This window comes from Pteropus vampyrus, unplaced genomic scaffold (genome assembly GCF_000151845.1).
Source record: "Pteropus vampyrus isolate Shadow unplaced genomic scaffold, Pvam_2.0 Scaffold452, whole genome shotgun sequence".
Lineage (NCBI taxonomy): Eukaryota > Metazoa > Chordata > Mammalia > Chiroptera > Pteropodidae > Pteropus > Pteropus vampyrus.
Window position 1 is genome coordinate 276274 of NW_011889233.1, and position 19365 is coordinate 295638.

Sequence of the window (19365 nt, forward strand, 5' to 3'; positions counted from 1 at the left end):
CTCCACCCCTCTTACCAGTTTCTATGTGGCTTCTTCTGTATGTCCTTAGTTATAGGACTTCTGTTCAGCTAGACTTTAGGCGATTCTCAATGATGTCTGTTCTATAGTTTAGTTATAATTTTGATGTGGTTGTGGGAGGAGGCAAGCACAGGGTTTACCTACAATACCATCTTGACCAGAATTCTCATCTGGTGTGGATGTTAATAATGGGGAAGGTTGTGCATGTGTGGGCGTAGGGGGTGTATGAGGAATCTCTGTACCTTCTCTCAATTTTTCTGTGAACCTAAAACTGTTCTAAAAATTGTTTTCAAAAAATGGCAACATGGAAAGGAAAAGAGCAGAACAAAATGGTTAAAAATGGAATATGGGGCATTCTGTGTTACAGTGCATTCAGAGGGTTGGCCTTACCACTTCGTCTGCTACATGGTGAAAGCTTCTCATTGTCCAGCTGGCCACATAGAGGGTGGCTACCATGTCCTGCTCCAAACTGAGGCCTTCCCCACACTTACCTGTAAGAAAACTCTACCTTGTCAGAATCATCTGTTTAAATGAATATTGGATCACATCCCAACATTGCTCAAAAGCCTCCTATGGCTCCCATCTCATTTCGAATAAAGCCCAAAGCCCTCATCCAGAGCCTTACATGATATAGCCTCTGGCTACCTCCTTGATGTCCTCCCTGCCCCAGTAAGCCTCATACAACAAGCAGACATCCATCCCATAGCCCTTATAAATACTGCCTCTGCCTGGAATCACTTGTGGTAGGCTGAATAATGACCCCCCAAAGAGGTCCATTCCTAATCTATGGAACCTGTGAAAATATTCCAGAAGGCACTTTGCAGGTGTGATTAAGGTAAGGATTTCGAGGAGAGATTATTTTGTATTATTGGGTGGGCCCAATGTCATTACAAGGGTCCTTATAAGGGGGAAGCAGGAGCATCAGAGTCAGAGAAGGAAATGTGATGCCAGAAGCAAAAGTAAGAGAGTGAGAGAGAGGTATTTGAAAATGTTCTGTCGCTCACTTTGAAGAGAAGAAGAGCTAAGAAGCTGGAGAAGGCAAGTAAATGAATTCTCTCCCTCGAGGCTCCAGAGGAATTCAGTCTTGCCAATTCCTCTTTTAACACCATTTAAGACCCAAATAAGACTCATTTTGGACTTCGGATCTCCAGAACAGTAAGATTGTAAATCTCTGTTGTTTTGAGCCATTAAATTTGTGGTCATTTGTTACAACAGCCACAGGGAACTAATGCACCATCCCTCCAGACCTCTACTTGTCTCCTTCTTTCTTGTTATTCAGACTCATCTGAAATGTCATCTCTTCAGAGAATCTGTCTGTCCCTGGCTACCCCAGCTCAATAAATATTTGTTGACTGAATAATTGAAATAGGAATGTACACTTGACCCCAATAAAGGTTGAAGCAAGAGCTCACAAACACCTGTGGGCTAAATTCAGCCTGCAGATATGTTTTCTTTGGTTGGCATCGTGTTTGAAGACTTTTTTGAGCCAGCCTTCATAAATTAGATAGTTTTACTCAGATATCTCAATTTCCAGAATCACTTGAGACTTTTCAAGGAACCAGGCCTACATTTATGTGAGTACGTTATGACATAGCCTCATAGTCCCTCCCCCTCAACCCAGTATAAGCATTCCTACATTGCAACAGCTCCCCAAGACCTTTTGCCCTTTTTTTTTTTTTTCTGCTTGGCTCATGAAGGCCATTGAGTTGGCAAACTTGGTGTCTCAGTTAGGTTTCCTTTAAAAGGAAATATTAAAATCGGAAATATCAGCAAAGAGATAGAAGGTATAAAGAACAAGTAATTAGAAATTTTAGAACTAAAAAATGCAATAACCAAAGTAAAAGGCTCACTGAATGGACTAAATAACAGCACGGAGATGATAGTGGATGGAGTCAGTGAACTTGAAGATAGATCAACAGACAGTGTCCAACCCGAACAATAGAGAATATGAGAGGAAAATTAACAAAGTCTCAGGAACCCATAGGACAACAGTTATTTTATGTCTTTGGAGTCTCAGGAGAGGAGAGGGAAAGTGGGGCCAAAAATGTTTGAAGAATATAATTTCAGGAAGCAGAAGTGAGGAGGGAAAGGGGGTGAGCTGATACTTGTGCTTTAATGAGCTGGTTGCAGCTATACCCACCTGGAGCTCAGTGCTGCTGGGGTCCCTCTGAGAGAATGTGCCTCAGAGTTGTACGATCCAGGGCTGGGGAAGCTTGATGTCTATTCTCCCACTCCCACCCCTTGTGAGTAAGGATTGCTCCTGGGCACATCAACTGCCCAGCTTCCAGCATCCTCCTCTCCCACTCCTGGTCTAGCAGGCTCTTGAGGGGAGTCAGGAAGCCACTGATGCCTACAGGAACCATCTACATAACTCCTGAAGCTGCAGGGGTCCTCAAGGTGAACTGGGGGTTATGGGTGGGTGTGTTAGTTGTCTGTTGCTGCGTAACGAATTGCCATACATTTAGGAGCTTAAAACAACACACATTCATGATTCCTTAGTTTCTGTGCATCAGGAGTCCAGACATGACTTGACTGGGTCTTCTGCTCAGGGTTTCCCAAAGCTGCGGTCAAGGTGTTAGTCAGGTTGTATTCCCACCTAGAGGCTAACTGGAGAAGAATCTGCTTCCAAGCTCATTCAGGTTGCCAGCAGAGTTTATTTCCTTGTGGCTGTGTGACTGAGGCACTGGCTTTTTGCTGACTGTCATCCTTAGATCCTAGAGGCCATTTGTAGCTCCTAAACTCACTCCCTAGTGGGCTTTCTCAGCATGGCTGTTTACTCTGTCAAGCCAGAAAGCCTCTCTCGCTCTAGTTGGCTAAGACAGAGGCTTATATAATGTAGTTGTGCCTGCCTAATCAAGGGAGTGACCGCCAAGTCTTTCACCATATTTATTGGTTAAAAACATGTCATAGGTGTTATCCACACTGAAGGAGAGGGAATCACATAAAGGTGGGGACACTGGGAGGTGAAAAATTGCTGGGGCCACCTTAGGGTTTGCGTGCCACAGTGGAGCACCAACAGCTTTGTGTGGATTATGTGACCTTCAGTGACAGGCCTGGGAATTGGACCCAAGCTTGGCTCTGGCTGTTCCACCTCCAGCCACTACATGCTAGGGGGTGCTGTGGGTGCAGGATACCGGGGATTTCCTGGGAGCAGGTGCTGGGGGTGGGGAAAGCCCATATGTAATCTTTCACTCTCTCATCTCTGGCCGCATTCCCAAGTTCACTATGTAATCTCAGGCAAATTGCCTTAATCCTCTGTGCCTTGATGTTTTTAGCCACAAGTGAGGTTCATAACCACCCCAGCCTCATGGGTGGCTATAAGGACTTAATGTTTGTGAAGAGTGTAAGTTATGCCCATACCAGGAGGTCCACAAATATTTGCTATTATCATTATTCTCTGCCCTCTGCTTCCCAATGGATCCCCTTTAGTTCTCCATGAACATTCTCCCATTCTACAAGAATCTCTGGACCTCAGGGCACCACGTGAAACCTTAAATGTTTTGGCAATAGTGTCTTGTATATGAGAGGTGAGCTGTGCTCTTTCCTCAGTAACAGAAGTTCTATTCTGAAAGTTTCAGATCTGTCCTGTAGTTGCTTCACAGTGGAATATCAGGACAATTAATTTTACAAGGCATTAACATTTTATTTCTCACTCTTACACTCTGCTAAACAGTGTGTTTAATTTCTGGGAACAGTTAGGCCAGGAGATTCCTGTGGGGGGGTCAGCTGGACTAGGCCTTATGCCCTGTCCTGGTGGAGGGGCCTGTCTCCCCTTCTCATGGTCTGAGGAGCCTCTTTCCACTGCAAAAACCAGGAAGGGTGGTATGGGTCTTGCTGTCCTGGGCCATAACTCTGGCAGCATCTTCTCACTTGGAGAGATATGGCTTAGCCTAAAAGTCCTAGGCATAATTAAGGCAGGGTCGAGTAAGGGACAAGTGAGGAAAGGCAATGGCCCAGTGCAGATCTGTAGGGGTCTGGAGATTACTCATTCCCATCCCCACCTCAGCCTTTGTCCTTAGGGTTGTGTAGTAAGTGAGGTGACTACAACTTACCTCCCTCAGAGACTCACCCTGAAAATGGAACTCATTCCACCCTTCATTTCCTCCCTGTGAGGCTTGAACTGGGGGGTGAAAACTCTTGGTTTCAGCTGGAGCCTCCCTCCAATAACTGGATAGGTAGTCTTGCCTCAGTTTCCTCATCTGTGGAATGGGGATTGCTAATGAGTTAACAGAGCAGGAACTGGAACAGGGAGGAGCTCAGTCACCCTTAGCTGTGGCTACCAGTCTGTTTAGCCCACATGCATTCAGAGTATGGTACGGAGCAGGCACAAGCTATGGAAAGGACATATGGAAAGCATAGGTGGCCAGGTCTCTTGGACATTGCAGGTTCACTTTATTTCACCAGCAGCACATGGTTGCTTCTTTTGCTCCGCGAAGGGCGGAACAGCTTGAGCAGCATCCCAAGCAGGCCCAAGATGGTGCCCACCAGCAGCATCAGCTTCAGCCCCTTGAGGACAGAGTTGGCCTTCCCCTTCTGGGCCTCTCCTGCCTCCTGCTGTTGTCCATCTTCATCTCTCCTCAGACTCTCCAGTATATCCACCTTGGTCATGGGGTTGAATCGAGCTACAAGCTCCTGATGCACAAAGCACTTGTAAATGGCCGGCTGGAAGACTTGAAGTCGCCTGCCACCACTGGAGGGGTCCAAGATGGTGCTCACATCTTGGCCGGAGAGTTGGCCCTGCCAGGTCAGGGGTGTGTTGTTGGCTTCCCAGACAGTGGGCCTGCAAAGGAGTACAAGGTCAGCTGCAGTACCCAGGGGGAAAAGTGACAGATGTCTGAAGGAGCTGGAACCAGCAGCACCCTCCTCCCTGGAGAATAGCAAACAGCACCCCCTCTGAGGAGAACTATATAGCAGTGAGCAAGGGGAGAATGGGGGCATGAGAGCTGGGAGTTCTTAGAGCTTCACCCCTAACTGAGTGGGCCTGGACAAATGCCTCCAGCTCTCTGAGCCTCCATTTCCCCATCCAAACACTGGAGGTGTAGTAGTTGTACCTACCTCAGACAGTTACTTGGAGGGATTTGCAAGAGTGCTCTCTAAATGATTTGTGTTCCCCTTTACCTGTCTGGCCTCATTTCCTCTGACATACTGGGCACAGTCCTGCCTCAGGGTCTTTGCCCTGGCTGCTCCCTTTGCCTCAATGCTTGCCTTCAGTGTACCTTCTTTCAGTCCTGGCTAAATTGGTATCTTCTCAGAGACACCTTCCCTGACCTTCTCATTTAAACTTTCACCTTGCCCAGTCGCATCCTTTCTTCCTCCCCTATTGCTGTCTAAAATACTGTATATTTTATTCATTTGATTACTTTATTGCTCCATGAGGGCAGGAATCTTTTTCAGTTTTGTTCTGTACTACATCTCAGATACGTAGAACAGTGCTTCGCTTATGAATGGTCAGTGGTAAGTGAATAATGTGGTAAGTAAATTATGTGGAAAGCAAATAAGTGAATCAGACATATTTCATGCCCATCACAGATGAAGAACAGAGGGGACACTCAACAGACGACATTGACAAGGCCAACTGATAATCATACAAGCAATAAGTAATACCTATTAATGTAGAACTGTTTGTCAGACATTGTTGTTAAGTGTCTTTCCAGTTATTTGCCCCCTTAGACATCACAATTACCCCATGAGGCCGGGGCCAGCAAGACGTCTGTACTGAGTTAGATAGTGTTCTCCCCAAATTCATGTTCTAATTGGACATCAGAATGTGACCTTATTTGGAAATAAGGTCATTGCAGATGTAATTAGTTAAGATGAAGTCGGACTACAGTAGGGTGGGCCCTAAATCTAATATGACTTGTGTCATTCTAAAAAAAAAAGAGAAGAGACTCAGACACACGGGGAGAACGCCAAGTGATGATGGAGGCAGAGATTGGAGTGATGTAGCTAAGAGCCAAGGAAGGCCCAGGACTGTCAGCCACCACCAGAACCAGCATCTCAGACAGCACATGGTCCCGCCGACACCTCAATTTTGGACTTTTAGCCTCCAGAACTCTAAGTGAATTCCTGTTGTCTTAAATCGTCCAGTTTGTGGTACTTTATTATGGTAGCCCTACCAAATGAATACAACCTCGATTCTACATATGGGAAAACTGAGGCCCAGAGAGACACCACAGGCCCAAAGTCACACAGATGAAAAGTGACAGAGCTGGGATTGGAACCTAGGCCTGGTCGAACCCAAAGCTTGAGACAGAAACCTCACAAGAAGTTGGCTCTAAAAACACGGGCAATTCTTGAAGCCTTGGTGACCTCTTTTGATTCTGATCTCAAGTTCCCAATGACTGGCACCCAGGATCTCCTTGTCAGCAAATGACATAGATGTCCCAGTGTAAATGGGAGGAGAGAGTCACATGTACTTTCCTGCACTTCTGAACTGTGGTATTTTTTTAGGGAGCGGGTATTTCTTTTGTACTTAAAGGAGGAAGAAAGTAGGAAATGAGACAAAATAATGAGAATGAGAAAAGGGGAGAAGTAGAAATCACGGTTGGAATAAACAAGTAAAAGAAAACGAGTTGGAAGTGGAGAGGCCAGTTTCCACGGAGCCTGTAGATGCAGAGGTCCCAAGTGGTTCTGAGGGCTACCCCCTTGCAAGGGAGGGGCTGCTGCTGGCATGTGGGCCAGGAGGGCAAGGGGACCTCATGGTGTATGTAAGATTAAAGGTCTGCCGTGCCACTTCCCACCACAGGTCTTCCTGAGCAAGGACTGTATCCCTCCAAGCTGCACTTTTCCCATCTTTAAATGGACCTCCTTAGAGTCCACAGCTCCTGGGGCCAGTAAGGAGGGACGGCAGAGGATGCAGTCCATGAAGAGAGTTTGTCCAGGGACTGGCCCCCCGTGAAAGTACAGCACTATAAGTAGTTGTAGTTACTACTGGGGTAGGGGCGGGTGGGGAAGATGAGGCACCTGGGGAGATTTCCCAGGGGCTCCAGGAAGGAAGAAGATAAGAACATGAGTGTGAACTCTGAGAGGCAGACCCTGATGGGCATGCCCGGGGCACCGTCTTCTCCTCCTGGAGCCTGCTGACCCTCTGATATGAGTCGGAGGCCTCAGAGCCCCAAAGCTTCCCAGTCTTCCTTCTGAAGAGCCTCACCACCCACCTTAGTTTCTCCCATCCCAGCCCTGACCACCCTGGACTGCCTTCATGCTGGGCTGAGGGCTTTCTGAGGGCAGGAAGTTTGGTGACCTCCATATCCACAGCATCACCCAGTGCAGGGCCAGAATCAGCAGAGCCCTTTCTGAGTATTAGCTGTCCTTGTTCTACCTGTGTGATGCAATAGTGTGTGGGCACCAGAGAATATTTGCCAAAAGAACATCTGAAGAAGCCAGTGGAGAGAGCCTGTGAGGCTGACCCATGTAGAACCCCTCCCACTGCACGAATTAACCACAAAGGCTCCCAGACCGGCAGAGCCTAGCTAGGGGTCTAGGGCAGGGCTGGTGCCCATTTCTATCACCTGTAGATGGATCCTGGGGGACAGGTGAGCCACGCAGATCCTGACTCCTCACTGAGCTCGAAGTTGTCAAAAATGATGTCCTTCCCATTTGATGTTTCACATGGGACATTACAGGCTTCCACCTGCATCTCAGGCCGCATGCGGCTGGACCACAGCCTAGCACCTCCCAGATAGAGCCAGCAGGGCAAGGGTTTCTCCAGAGGCTCCTGAATGTAGCAGTACCCCAGGCGTTTGCGCTCACCCGGCTCCCCGCAGCGGTTACAGTCCTGCCAGGGATCCCAGTGAGTGAAGATGAGCTCTTTGCTGCCCAGACTCAGGGACTCACTCTGCAGGGGCTTTTGGCCCAGGCCTCTGTGTGTAATATGCAGGATGCTGACGTCCTGAAAGTCAATCTCGTACTGCACCACTTGGGTGCCGTTCTTGTCCTGGCAGTTGTAGAAGCCCGTCTGGGATGGCAATGGATTTTTAATGAGAATGCTGCCTCCAGGCCTTATTTCTACGTTCGGAACACTGAGGGGGTGGCTGGACCAGTTGGTCTCATCATGCAGGAAAAAGTAGTGCCACTGTGCCCCAGAGGAGTTGCAATGCAGTAAGATATCATTGTTGGAAAGTAGGGCCCGCTGGCATAGCTTGCCATGGGAACAGTTGATGGAAACATAGAATCCCAGCACTGGGACAGCAAAGCTGAGCAGCAGCCACAGGGTGGTCAGCATGGTGGACTGGGACTGTGGCAGTGGGCCGGGCACCACTCTGGACATTGTGAGGTCACTCATGAAACTCAGACCTCAGCCCTGCACAGCAGAATTAACTGCAGTTCATCTCATGGATGTGTGAGGTCATGATCCCTATTTGTTTTGTGACAAGTCAACAACCCTATTTAATTTCTCTTTCAAGCCCTCTACTCTGCTGGAGTAGGAGGAATTTTAATTTATCTATTCAGGATTTTCACTACCATCCCAGTACTTTAGCATTAAAGTGTCACGTGTGAACAATCAACACATTTTTTCCTAAAGACCTACTAAGTTCTGGGCACAATTTTTAGTGCTAAGGATGAAGAGGTCAATAAATCCCCTGGTTATCATTCTTAACTCACACCTCTCCCCCAGCCTCTCCTCTCCAGCCTTGTTAGCCTCACTGCTTGTTTGCTGTCTCCGGAACACAGCAGGTGAGCAAAGGGCTCCCACCTCAGCTTTGCACATGCTGGTCCCTGGCTCTTTCCACAGATATCTGCATGACTCAATTCATTTAAACAAATAAATATTTTTCTCAGTTGCCCCCTTCTCAAACCCTTTTCTAAACTCCTTCTTAGTCCCAAAACTAAAAATAATTGTGCAGGCTTGATCTGCCTTCATTCACTCATTTCAAAAATGTTTACTGAATGCCTACCGTGTGCTAACTGTTATTCTAATCACAGCAGTGAACAGGTTAGGAAAAGCCTCTGCCCTCCTTGAACTTACCTTCTAGTGGAAGAGACAGATAATAAAAAAAAATATAATAAATACTGTCAAATATAATAGATTCTCGTTATGTACACAGTTATTTTTCTATAAAGTTGCTGAACTAGCAAATACTGAAACACTATTCCTAGAAGAAACACAGGATTAGGGTCCTACAGGCATTTGGACATAAGTTTTTTTGTCAACTGATCAGCACAGAATCTTATTTTAGGTGTGTTTTCTTAAAGACACCTTATTTAATATTTATTGTTGGTTCATTAACTTGTAGCCAATAGCACTATAACTCGTACCTGAACAAAGCTAATCTAATACATACATATTCTTCATAAGGCACATCACAGCCTTCTTGCCCTTAGGAACACTAGATAGCACTTTAGCACTATGTTTAGGAATCATTTTAAACGGCAAAATCACCAAATCAAAGCACAAATATGTAAAGAAAAAGTGGCACTAAATAAACCTTGAATAAGGATACTCGTTAATAGTATGAGAGCTAAAACAAGGCAGAGTGTCACCTTGTTCAGCTTCAGCTGGGAACATGCATTGGTAGGTGACTCAATTTTTTTGCTACTCTGTGCATGTCTGTAAATGATTATGAAAGCACCGTGGGTATTGATTTGGGGGTTATGAATAAATTTTAGTGAGTAGGTGAATTCATAAGTATGGAACCCTTGAATAATGAGGACTGGCCATAATAACTGCTAAAGAGAAAAATAGAGCAGGAAAATGGGTACAGGAAGTGAAAGATGGTATATAGGTATGAGCTGTATTAGGGAGGATGATCAGGCTTATCTGAGTATTCTCTAAGGAGGTGAAGTTTCATCAACACCTGAATAAAATGTGATAAAGAGACATGTGGATTTCTGAAGGAAAAATATTCCCCAGGAGAAGGCTAGACACTGACATCGCTGCTGGGTTAGTGTATTTAAAGGGTGTGGAGGCCAGAGTAACTGAGGAAGAATGGACAAGGGGGAGAGTGGTGAGTAGGTGAGGTCAAAGTTCATCTAGTCTTTGATAGGACATACTGCCTTTTTCCCTTTACCTGGCTATTTAAGGCTAGGGTCTCTCTTAGCCATGCCGCTGCCCCATGTGGGGACCTCTACAGGTTATTTTTAGCATAAGCTGTATGCTTAGACTCAGGAATTGTTGCTTTTATGTATCTTGTTACCACCCCCCACCCCAGGAGTGGCACATCCTTTCTGCTCTTACTTCCTCTCTGCTCTCAGATCTACAAAACCACCTAGACTTTTTTGTCTGCTTCCCAGGACCTTATAATGTCCCTCTACATAAGACATATTAACACCTATACTCCTATTGTTTCCCCTCTATCTCTCTCCTTCTCTGTCTTTCTTTTCAGTCCAGGGAATCTTTTCTAAACAGGTAAGCAGGGCTATGGAAAGACTGTAGGAAAGTCCATTTCAATTTTAATTTTATCTAGATGGAAAGTCATAAACTGACTGAATTCAGCCTGAATATATGTTTTAATAGGCCTCAGAAGATGTTTTTAGAATATTTAAATCAGTGACCAAAATGTAAAATCCAAGAGATTTCATACAAGAGTCTAGATTCCTTGCTATTCTTTAAATAATGTGGGTGAGTTTCTGCTTACTGCTACAAATTGAGTAGCTTACATCAGACAAACCCACTTAATTATAACAACTGTGGATTTTATGATAATATGATTACAATGTTTAAGAAATGACACGATGAAGATTCAAATCTATATAGAAGAATCAAACGGAAATACTAGAATTAAAAAATAAAAGTTGTGAAATTAAGAATTCACTAGAAAGGGTAACAATCTATTAGATACAACAGAGGGGAGGATCAGGAAAATGAAAACTGTGTCCATAGAAAAATATCTTTACTGAAACATGCAAAGGAAAAAGATAGGAAAAAAATACAGAAAATAGTGTAAGAGACTTATGAGATATGATGAAAATGTCTAAAATGCATGTAAATGAAGACCCAGAATTAAAAGAGATAGGAGCATAAGCAATATTTGAAGAGATACGGAATGAAAATGTTCCAAGACTGATGAAAGACATTAAGTCACAAAGTCAATAAGGTCTTTAAACTCCACACAGGATAATAAAGGGAACTACACATAGCAACTTTATAAGAACACATTGCTGAAAGCCAGAGAAGAAATCTTAAAAATGACCAGGGGAGAAAAAGATACATTACTTTCGAAGCAACAACTATAAGACCCCACATTGACTTACAAAAAGCAATAACGGAAGCTGGAAGACAATGGGATGACATCTTCAAAGCACATAAAGAAAATGATTGCCAATCTAGAACTCTCTCTATAGAAGTCTATACACTAAAATGAAAATATTCTTCAAAGATGGAAGCCAAAAAAACAAGTTATTTTCAGATTAAAACAGAGAATTCACCATAGCAGAGCTCACTAAAAGTAATAGTAAAGTGAATTCTCCAGGCAGCAGGAAAATTATCTCCAATGGAAGCAAGTCACTCCAGGAATGAAAAGCACCCAAAGAGTAAAATTTGGGTAAAAGTAAATTAATATAGAGAGTGTTTTAAAATGTCTCATGGGGTATAAAATATACGTGAAATAAAAATAACTGATAACAAGAGACAACAGATGGAAGGAGAATAAATGGAGCTAAAAGATTATAAGGTCTCTGCATTGTCTAGGAAATGGTACAAGAATAAATTTATATTGTATTCTAATAAGTGATAATGTAATCTCTAGAGCAAATAATAAAATAATGCATATTTAATAAACTAATAGAGGGAGAAATGGAAGGATAATTTAAAAAACACTTGGTGAATCCAAAAGCAAGAAAAGACAGAAGAACCAAAGAAAAGATGGAAAAAGTAGAAAGCAAACAGGAATATGGTAGATTGAAATCCAACTATATTAGTAATTATATCAAAGTAAATGAACTAAATATTAAAAGACAAAGATTTTAAGACTTAAGACAAAAATAAATATCTAAATGTGTACTGCTTAAAAGATATTCACCTTAAATAAAAGATATTGAAAAGTCAAATGTAAAAACATGGGAAAATATGCAAATGCTAACCAAAAGAAAAACTGGTGTAGTAGCTATACTAATAACAGAAAGTAGATATAAGGCCAAAAATATTAATAGAGATTACAAAAGACATTTTATAAAGTAGTCAATCCAGTAGGAAGATACATAGATCTTAAGTTTGTGTGAACCTAAAAGTATATAAAGCAAAACATGATTGTACTAAATGTTGAAAGAGACAAATCCACAATGGAATATGCAAACAAAAATTTAGTAGAGATATAGAAGATTTGAACCATATGATATAAACTCGACCTAATTCATGTAACAGAACACTCCACTCAACTTTAGAACATACATTCCTTTCACATTCACATGAAATATTTGCCAAAATTGACCATATTTTAGGCCATCCAAAAATGTTAAATGAACTGAATCACATTTTTACCAGAGGAATTAAGCTGGACACATATGACAAAAAGATAACAAGAACATCCTTGAATATTTAAAGATTATACAATGAAATTTCAAAATAACTGATGGGTCAAAAGAGAAATCACAAAAATAGAAAGTTTTCTTAACTGACTGGAGATGAAAATGTAACATCAAATTTGTGAAATGCAGGTAAGTTGTGCTTAGGGGAAAATTTACAGCCTAAATACATACTTTGGGGAAAAAGGGATAAAAACTAGAGATCTAAGAAAGCATCGCAAATACTAGAAATGAATTAGATAAAAAACAAAAGTACAATTAAAAAAAATCAAGAAATAAAAGTAGATTGTTTAAAAAGATGAATGAGATTGATATAGCCCTAGCGAGATTGATCAAGAAAAAAAGAAGGGGACCTAAATAACTAATATTAGTAGTGAAAAATGAGGTATTACTACAGATGATGAGAGATTATTACAAACAACTTTTGGCCAAAACTTCCGAAAATTTAGATGAAATGGATAAATTCATTGAAAAACTCAACAGTTGAATAAGAAAAAATCTGTAGTTCTAGATTACTATTAAAGAAATTGAATCTGTAGTCAAAAACATATGTACAAAAAAAGCCTCTAAGCCCAGAAAGCTTTACCAGTAAATTCTTCTAAACATTTCTTAACAATTAAGAAATGAAATAAATCTTTCAAAACCTTTCCAGAAATAGAAAAAGATAGAACACTTCCAAACTTCCATGAGGCCAGCATCATCTTGATACCAAAAGCTTATAAGGACATTACAACAAAGGAAGACCTATACTACCAGATATCACGACTTATTATGAAGGTATAATAATTAAGACACATTGGTACAAGTAGGGATAGACAAATTGTTATCAGTCAGAGCTCCATGAGGAGACAGGAACAACAGTTGTGTCTATGTTGGCATGAGCATAGGCCAGAGTGTCTTGGTCTCTAGGTTTTATGTTTGAATATCAAGAAACTATGAGGGCAGGGACTAGACCTTTGTTGGTCACCATCATGTCCACAATATCACCCTAGAGCCTGGCTGAGAAGAGGTACCAGAGAATTCTTGCTGAATAAACATCTGAACAAGCCAGTGGGGAGACCCCTTCCTGCATCGATTGACCATGAAGGCCTATGGGCTTGAAGACAGAGCCTACTTTTCCATTGGAAGGTAAACCCCTGTCCCAGGTGGGCACAGGAAACAAAGCCTAGTCCAGTCACCTGTAGATGGAGGCCAAGGGGCAGGTGAGCCATATGTTGGTCAACTTGCCCAACTGGTAAATGTCAAAGATGAAGTATGGCTGGTTGATTTCCTTGAAGTGGTCACAGGGTACAAGGCAGGCTTCCACCTGCATTTCAGGCCGCATGCGGCTGTCTTTCACCTTCTCCACTCTCAGATAGAGCCAACAAGGCATGGGTTTCTCCAAGGGCTCCTCAATGTAGCAGTACCCCAGGCGTTTGCGCTCACCCGGCTTCTCGCAGCGGTTACAGTCCTGCCAGGGCTCCCATTGGGTGAAGATAAGTACACTGGTACCCAGCTTCAAAGTCTCATTCTGAAGGGGCTTTTGGCCCAGACCTTTGTGTGTAATATGCAGGGTGGTGACATCTTGGAAATCAAGCTCATAGTCCACCACAAGGGCACTCTCATTGTCCTGGCAGTGATAGAGGCCTGTCTGGGAGGGCTGAGGGTTGGTCAGTTGGAGGCTGCCCCCAGGCAGTTTCTTTATGTTAGGCATTGAGGACACCAGCAATGGCTCCTCCTCAAGAATAGAAGAGTAGTACCAGAGTGCCTTTGGATGGTCACACTGCAGGACAACGTCATTGCCTGAGAGTAGAGCCTGCTGGCAGAGACTCTTGTAAGCACAGCTGATTAATATCTGGGTCCACAAAGTGGGGAGAGAAAGACTAAGCAGCAATAGGGTGGCCAGCATTGTAGCCCAAGACTACAGAAGAAGGCTGGGAACCACCTTGGACATTGTGAAGTCATCCACAGAACTCAGACATCAGTCCTGGGCAGTAGAATGAATCTTGGTCCACCGCACTTCCAGGAGGACAGTTCATGTCATCAGATAGCTTGGCATAGGTTATAGGGTCAAAAACTTAAATATCCACAAGAGCTGGACAGGAAACAAAATGAGTGAACCTAAGTCAGAACAAGTGAACTAAAAAGCCAAATTATTTGTCCTCCTCCTACCCAAAAGACAATGGTGAAATGGGACAAATGGCTTCATGTACATCAGGAAAAAAGAAGAGGAGACACACAGAACTCACTGGTCTGTACTGTTTCTAAAATCCAGAAAGAAGATACAGCAAGGGCTTCCTATCTTGTAGATCAGGAGAATTCCTTTATTAGCACCAAATCAGCTTCTTGGGGGTGGGGTTCCCCAAACCTTTGTTCTCTGTGGCTCATGTCTCTCTTCTTCAGGGAGGTATCTCCTTTCCATTGTCTTCCTTAGCTACATCTGAACTGGCATTGGAAGATGTGAGCTCCTTAGCACATGAGCAGTTTTCTCAGTGTGCTTGCTATCTCCCAAGGTTTAGGACTTAAAGATTCTTATAAGCCGCCAGCCAATTCCACATGAAAACGAAAACAAACACACCATCCACCGTTCTGTTCAAGATGTTCCCTACTCCTTGCTCTCTCATTCTCCCTCTCTTTCTCCCCCTCTCTCTGTCATTACAAGCATCTTAAAGGCATCCATGGAGAGCCATATTCTTCCATCTTTTGTTCACTGAGCCTTTTTGTCTACCAGGGAGTAACTTAAGGATATTTCTGGGAGTATCTTAATTCATTCAGAGATTTTAACAATGGTTAACAGTGATTTAATTAGTGATATTCCTTGATTTTATCCGTGACAAAAGCTAAGTTCTAATTGGGCTTTGTTTCTCAAAGGCCTTCCCAATTTTTGGCAAACTTTGGCCAATGTTCACTCCTAGTGTTCTGTATTTCAACTACTTCCCCTAAAGCTGTAAGTTCATTAAATATTTTATCTGCCATCAAGAGTATCTCAGGCAATAGTCTCTAGCCTTCTTGTTTCAAATAAGTTTTCTTGTTCCATTTGCTCTATCTCTAAGTCAATGCCATGTGTCTTTATTTTTATTATAGTAGCACCCCACTCCTTATATCAATTTCTGTATCACTCAAGATAGGCTATTTGTTACTACACAGTAATAAACTTTTCCCAAATCTCAATGGCTTACAAAACAAGGTTTTATTTCACACTCAGGCTCCACGTCCATTGTGAGCTGGCATTATAATCATCAGGGATCCAGGTTGATGGAGCAACTCCCATTTCCAATTTCATTCCAGAGGAGGAAGAAAGAGAGCTCTGTAGTATTTTATGTCTACAATTAAATGCTCTGGCCTTAAAAGATACATGTCACTCGTTCACTAACCATTAGCCAGAAATAGTTACATGGCATCACCAATTCACCAACCCAACAAAGGAATGGAATTCTATATGTCCTGAAACAGTTGGCAAATAGCAGTTAGTAATGATAACCACAGCTAATGTCTACTATAAGGAGACCATAAAATTATACCATAAAATCAAAACCATTATATTATACCATAAAATTAAATACATTCTCAAAATCCTCACGTCAGATCTCTCCTGATTCCTGGAGTTCCAGTCAAGATAGTGGGGTAGATAAAAGCAGGGTTCACTCCCTTCCATGACAGCATTAAAGTTACAACCAAATTGTAAAACAAACAACTTGGAGAACCACCTGAAGTTTAGCTTATCATAACACATACATCTGAGAATATTAAAAAAAAAAGCCACATTAAGTCTAGTAGAAGGGGCGGAGACATGAAGCAGGCTGGTTCCACACCCACACGTGGCAGCTGAGCAGTAGGAGGAAGAATGCAGCTACAGAGGCCCCCCCCCTGAAGTAACAAGAGGACCTAGCCCCCACATGGGGCTCCCCAACACTGGGTTCCAGTCCCAGGAAAGGGAGTTCCCAGAAAATCTGACTATAAAAACCAGTGGGGACTCAAGCCATCTGGGTGAGACAGAAGGAACCTGAAAACTCAGACATTCCCTTAAAGGGCATGTGAACAGACTCATTTGCTCACAGACACTCACCCTGAGCTCTGGCGGAGTGTCAGCTACTCAGGAGGCACAAGAGACAGATGGGGAAAGGCTGAGTTGCATGATGCCAAGGCAAATGCTGGAGGGACAGTTGCCATTGCTCCTTTGTCAGGCCCCCTCCAGAGCAGTCTGCAGATGAGCGCCATCCTGCCTGTGTGACACGCTCCCACCTCCCATCATGCAGCCAATTCTGAAGCTGCATTGGTCTGGAGAGATCAGCCAGCTCCACCCCATGTTGCCCTGGGGCCCCGTTGTACCCAGCCCACAAATTGCCTGCACTGGCCCATTGCTGGGCAGCCAGCCCCACCCTGCACCTTCCCTGGGCTGTGCATTTATTGGCAGGCAGCAGACTGTGCCCACCTGAGTTGCAGTATCACTTGGGTGTATTGCAGGGGTATGAAGACCTGAGGCAGACAGAGGCTGGCCTTGCTGCAATCGCAGACTTTTACAAGAAAGTGCAGATTCAGCATTGGCTGGGTTAAATTCATTTGCTCTATCCTGGTGACTCCTTGGGTCCCCACACCACTCCTAACTCACATGCTACCAAAGGCTCAGTTCTTCCAGCTGTGAAGTCATACAAGCAGCTGGCAAACAGCTCCAGGCCCTGAGGAGCACTGGTCCTTTTGCTAAGCCATCCTAGGTCTGGTACTGGGGATAACCAGTCTTGGCTCGCAGCATGGTCTCTCCCACTTGCCTCAAGATCTAGCATAGGCAGCAACCATTTGCGGATCACTCCGTAGCTCCTACCAGGTAGATCTGAGCCATCAAAGGCAGTGGCTGACCTTGGCCTACATGGGAACCAACATACCCAAAAGCTGGTGTCACACAACAACAGAGCATCACCTGACTAGCGCCATAAGTGGCACAACCAAAGGATGGCCTCAACAGGATATGAGACTGCTGGGGTGAATCCTACTCCACGGGGTCAGCCCCCAAACAGCTTTTCATACATTGTGAGCCTGGCCGATCCCCAAGCCAGTCAGCCTGAGAGTCAATCACATCCCCTGACATGATAACAGCAATCAAGGCTTAGCTACAGCAGAAAAGGACACACACAACCACACAAGGAACACACCCAGAGCCTCCGGTGCAGGTGATCAGGGAGACTGCACCAATGGGCCGCACAAGACATCTACTACATAAGGCTACCTGGCCAAGGTTAGGAGATGGGAGATGTAACAAATATTCCAAATACATAGAAACAAACAAAGAGAGGGAACTAAAATGAGAAAACTAAGGAACATGGTGCAAATGAAACAACAGGAGAAAACTCCAGAAAAAAAAAACTAAAAAAAAACTAAACAAAATGGAGGCAAGCAACCTACCAGAGACAGAGTTCAAAACACTGGTTATAAGGATGCTCAATGACCTTAGGGGGAGAATAAATTATCTCAGTGAGAACAACAATAGAGAGATAGTAAGTATAAAAAAGGACATAGACACCATAAAGAAGAACCAGTCAGAAACAAAAAATACACTAGAAGGCATCAACAGTAGATTAAATGAAGTGGAGGATTGAACCAGCAAATTGGAAGACAAAATAGCAGTAAACACCCAATTAGAACAACAAAAAGAAACAAAGAATAAAAAAAAAACTGAGGACAGTTTAAGAGACCTCTGGAACAACATCAAATGTACCAACACCCACAACATTCGGATATCAGAACAAGAAGAGAGAGAGCAAAGGAGAGAGAACCAATTTGGAGAAATAATGACAGAAAACTTCCTTAACCTGGTGAAGGAAATAGACATAAAAGCCAAGGAAGCACAGAGTCTCAAATGAGAGGAACCCAAACAGAACTACACCAAGACGTATCATCATTAAAATGCCAAAATTTTGAGGCAAAGAGAGAATCCTAAAAGCAGCAGGAGAAAGGCAGCTAGTTACTTACCAGAGAGCTCCCATAAGAATGTCAGCTGATTTCTCAACAGAAACAAAAGGGATTGGCATGAAATATTAAAAGTGATGAAAAATAAGAACCTACAACCAAGACTACTCTACCTAGCAAGGCTATCGATTAAAATTGAAGGTAAGACAAAGAGCTTCCCAGACAGGAAAAAGCTAAAGGAATTCATCACCAACAAGAAATGTTAAGGGGACTTTTGTAAAAAAAAAAAAAAAAGGGGGGGGACCCATAAATATGAATAATAAAATGGCAATGACTATGTACCTATCATTAATCACTTTAAATGTAAATGGATTCAATATTCCAATCAAAAGACATAGGGTAGCCGAATGGATAAGAAAACAAGCCCCATACATATGCTGTGACAAGAGACCCACCTCAGATCAAATGACTCACACAGGCTGAAAGTTAAGGGATGGAAAAAGATATTTTGTGAAAATGGAAATGGAAAAAAAAAAACTAGGGTAGCAATATTTATATCAGACAAAATAGACTCTAAAACAAAGGTTATAATAAGAGACAAAGAAGGGCATTACATAATGATAAAGGAATGAATACAACAAGAAGACATAACCCTAGTGAACATATACACACCCAACATAGGAGCAGCTACAGATACAAAGCAATTCTTGACCAACATAAAAGGAAAGATTGATAGTAATACACTCTTAGTAGGAGACTTTAACACTCCATTGACACCAATGGACAGATTTTCCAGACAGAAAATCAATAAGGAAACAGCAGCCTTAAAAGACATACTAGACCTGATGGATTTAAATGATATTTTCAGAGCATTTCACCCTAATGCAGCAGAATATACATTCTTCTCAAGTGCACATGGAACATTTTTCAGGATAGACCACATGATAGGACACAAAACGTCTCAACAAGTTTAAGAAGATTGAAATCATATCAAGTGTCTTTCTC

General features: G+C 43.0%; 2 protein-coding genes across 2 annotated transcripts; both read right to left on the bottom strand.

Moving 5' to 3' along the window:
- Positions 1 to 4388: 4388 nt before the first annotated feature.
- Positions 4389 to 8242, bottom strand: LOC105306630 (protein FAM187B-like). Its single transcript, XM_011381758.2, has 2 exons — positions 7530 to 8242; positions 4389 to 4798 (listed from the first exon to the last, which is right to left on the bottom strand). Exons 1-2 carry the CDS (start codon positions 8240 to 8242, stop codon positions 4411 to 4413), a joined length of 1101 nt encoding a protein of 366 aa, XP_011380060.1. The 3' UTR covers positions 4389 to 4410.
- A 5412-nt stretch (positions 8243 to 13654) lies between these two features.
- On the bottom strand, positions 13655 to 14368 carry LOC105306629 (protein FAM187B-like). The gene has a single exon (XM_011381757.1). It carries the CDS (start codon positions 14366 to 14368, stop codon positions 13655 to 13657), a length of 714 nt encoding a protein of 237 aa, XP_011380059.1.
- Positions 14369 to 19365: the final 4997 nt, after the last annotated feature.

What these genes read in the sequence shown, in the direction of transcription:
- LOC105306629 (XM_011381757.1), bottom strand. Translation starts at nt 14,368, where the DNA reads ATGCTGGCCACCCTATTGCTGCTTAGTCTTTCTCTCCCCACTTTGTGG.
- LOC105306630 (XM_011381758.2), bottom strand. Translation starts at nt 8,242, where the DNA reads ATGCTGACCACCCTGTGGCTGCTGCTCAGCTTTGCTGTCCCAGTGCTG. An exon ending in CCCCCAGGATCCATCTACAG is followed by an intron (nt 4,799 to 7,529) that starts GTGATAGAAATG and finishes ACTCCTTTGCAG; the next exon opens with GCCCACTGTCTGGGAAGCCA.